Source organism: Portunus trituberculatus, unplaced genomic scaffold (genome assembly GCF_017591435.1).
Source record: "Portunus trituberculatus isolate SZX2019 unplaced genomic scaffold, ASM1759143v1 PGA_scaffold_205__4_contigs__length_1045770, whole genome shotgun sequence".
Taxonomy (NCBI): Eukaryota; Metazoa; Arthropoda; class Malacostraca; order Decapoda; family Portunidae; genus Portunus; species Portunus trituberculatus.
Window position 1 is genome coordinate 265095 of NW_025541373.1, and position 3566 is coordinate 268660.

The following is a 3566-nucleotide window of genomic DNA, read 5'->3' on the forward strand; positions in this document are numbered from 1 at the left end:
AGAAACTCAAAAGAAAAAGGTCTTGGGTGTTGTGTGGGAACCCAACAGAGACGTGTTTGTGTTTAGTGTGAAAATAAATTTTTCCCCCAAACATCGCAAGACACATACGGGCCCAGATCTTAAACCGGATAACCTTACCGGTGAGACACCCCAGTATTTGACCAAGAGAATGCTTTTAAGTCAGATTGCAACCCAATTTGACCCCTTGGGACTTGTCTGCCCTTTAACTTTAAAGGCAAAATTGATGTTGAGGCGTCTTGTCTGTCCAGAGGGTGATGAAGATGCAAAATACGGTTGGGATGATGCAGTGTTGCCACAGATTAGAAGTGAATGGCTGGATTATTTCCAGATGATGTTTGAGTTAGAAACTCTATGGTTTCCCAGATGTGTTAGGGAAGCTGACCACGTTGGTAACCCTACATTGGTCATATTTTCAGACGGGTCTACTATAGCATATGGAGCTTGTGCTTACGTTAGATGGGAATATCGTACAGGAATGTTTAGCTCTAGACTTTTGATGGCTAAGTCTAAACTTGCCCCGCTCAAGCAGTTATCAGTCCCTCGAATTGAACTTTGTGGAGCCCTACTTGCAGCTCGGATGAGAGAGACCATCACAAAGGAACTTAACTATAACTTTGAATCTGTAATACATATTGTTGACTCTGCTATTGTCCGGGCTCAGATTCAGAAGGAGAGTTTCGGGTTTGGTACTTTCACAGCTACGAAAATTGCCGAGATTCAAAGTAAAACTAATCCCGAGGAATGATGGTGGATACCTAGGAAAGACAATCCGGCGGACATGACCACCAAACCTGCTAAACCTGTTGATCTTGCTGAAGGATCCATTTGGCAAATGGGGCCCGCCTTCCTGTCTCTCCCTATCAGCATGTGGCCTATAAGGAAAGACCCTGTCTCGGAATTACCTGATAAAGTGGGCATCTTCATTTCTCACGCTGATGCTGATGTTACTACCACAGGTCTTTGCAAGTTGTTTGATATTTCTCGGTTCAATAGCCATGAGAAACTGATAAGGGTTACCAGTCGTGTCATACGGGCGATCAGATCCCGATCTCTTAGAGAATCACTTTTAACTCCAACTGTAGAAGATCTTGCGATCGCTGAAATGTTGTGGGCGAAGGAAGTTCAATCTGAACTTGATCCTGATTGGGAAACTAAGTACCGTAGGTTAGGGCCTACCAGAAATGAAGCTGGGGTGATTGTTGTCGGTCAGCGTATCCCTAAATGGTTAAAGAATAACTATGATCAGGACGGATTTATTTTGCTTTCTCCTGATCATGACTTTACTAAGTTGTATGTGGAATCTATGCATCGTCTGGACCATGCTGGCATTGAAGTAACTTTAGCCAAGATTCAATCCAAGTTTTGGGTGCCAAAGGTCCGGAACATGATCAAATCTGTGAGGTACAAATGCATCACCTGTCGCAAACTGAGGAAAGAAATAGTTGGTCAACTTATGGGACAGCTGCCAGAAGAACGCCTCAAACCATCTCCTCCGTTTACCTACACTGCCCTAGATTTGTACGGCCCCCTTTTAGTTAAAGATATGGTCAAGGGTCGCTCAAGAGGTAAAGCTTACGGTGTAATCTTCAACTGTTTGGCCACTCGTGCTGTTCATCTGGATCTAATTGAAGGGTATAGCACTAAGGATTTCCTTGATGGACTTAGAAGATTCGTATCTATCCGAGGATGTCCGCGTGAAATTTATTCAGATGCTGGTACTCAACTGACTGCCGCCAGTAAAGGATTGATAGATCTGTCCAAGTTAAGTTCTGATGACATACAAGATTTTGCTTGCAATAAAGGGGGAGAGGTTAAATGGGTTTTCAATGCATCAGCAGACGCACCATGGCAAAACGGTGCTAGTGAAAGTCTAATCAAATCCCTTAAGAGAAGTCTGACTGTGGCTATCGGTGATAATGTATCAACCTTCAGTAAATTACAGACAACCCTTTTTGAGATTTCAAATATACTAAATGAAAGACCTATAGGTATAAAGCCAGGATGTGATCCAGAACTTGGAAAATACCTTTGCCCTAACGACCTCCTCCTTGGACGTACCTCTAACAAAGCTCCAAAGGGTGTCTTTGAGCACTTTCCTAGTCATGAATCTCGATTGCAGTTCCACCAGCGCATTGTAGATTCATTTTGGAAAAATGGACTAGGATTTTTTCCCACTCTTCTGATTCGTCAAAAGTGGCACATTGAGCGCCGTAATTTACAGATCGGTGATATTGTGTTGTTTCAGGACAGCAATATTGTACGGGGGACGTGGAAGTTTGCTGAGGTTGCAGTAGCAAATGAAAGCAAAGATGGTAAGGTACGAAATGTTACTCTTAGGTATAAACCCCAGAGAGGTGGTGTTAGGTATAAGGGTGAAAAGATATACTTGTAAAGAGATCTGCTCATCGTATCGTGGTAATTTTGCCCATTGAGGAACGTACTTGAGTTTGTACTGAATGTTACCCTTTTTTATGCATTACTGTGTATCTCGCTGGTTTCATTGTATGTATTCGTATTTGTTTGTACATTTTTTGTTTGTTTTGCAATGTCATATGTAACATAACTCCGGGTGGGAGTGTATCATTACGACCAATGATAAATTCAATTGCTGTTATGTATTTTATTAATTTATGTCGAGTGGTGGATGTATCGCTTCGCTGTCGTCTTTGTTGTGGACGTGGCGGAGCGGAGGGTGTATGTTGCGCTTTGCCATTGTCTTTGTTGTGGATGTGGCGGAGTGGAGGCATGGTCAAGGGACAGGTGAACGGGCTGGCCAGTCCAGCAGATTGGCGTGTGGGGTGTGGAAGGATACTTGTGACGCTGGAGTGGACTGGAGGGCGTGTTGTGCATCTGTGCCGCTACTATCCGGGTTTGCTGGAAGGTATGTAGTGTGAATTCAGGGACTATGTGATAGTCCGCCATATTTATTTTGTTCCGCTCGTAGCCAAGGATTTGGTAGTGCGTATTTCCTGCTTGTGTGAGACGATATTGAAGACAAAGTGGTTTACATATGATTTGTGATGATGATGGATTATGATTTGTATGTCACTGTAACCGTTTGTTGCAGCGGTAGATGGTTGGATACGTGATGGGGTTTTTATGCTGTGGGGACGCTGTGTATATTTTACCTTGTTTGGGATCTTCTCTCCGGGACATCTGTGTCGTCAATACTGTGAGTCATTATTACTGACAGGTACTGGTTGGTTCATTATTATTGGTTGTTATCAGTACATACTTGTATTATTATTTGTAAATCCTGCTTTATCCAGCTACCTGTGATAGTATTGTTGGTCTATTAGCAGTCATTAACTGCTACTTCCTCTGATTCTTTATATTGAATGTGATGTGAATTAAGTGATAATTGAATGTGATATTCTAAGATTACTTTGAGGTAACATCCTACACATGGATTATTAAGGTTGTGAGCAAGGCTTGTTTTGGGAATTCGTGGTGAGTGTTACATATTGTTCACAGGTTGAATCTTTGCCCAATAAACGGACTGATGCAACAGCGCTTTTGATGCCCTGGAGAAACAGTAGGTGAAC

General features: G+C 42.7%; 1 protein-coding gene across 1 annotated transcript; it reads left to right on the forward strand.

Annotated features, from left to right (window-relative positions):
• Positions 1-799: 799 nt before the first annotated feature.
• On the forward strand, positions 800-2413 carry LOC123500375. Its single transcript, XM_045249093.1, has one exon. The coding sequence runs from the start codon at positions 800-802 to the stop codon at positions 2411-2413; it is 1614 nt and encodes a 537-aa protein (XP_045105028.1).
• The last annotated feature ends 1153 nt before the right edge of the window (positions 2414-3566 follow it).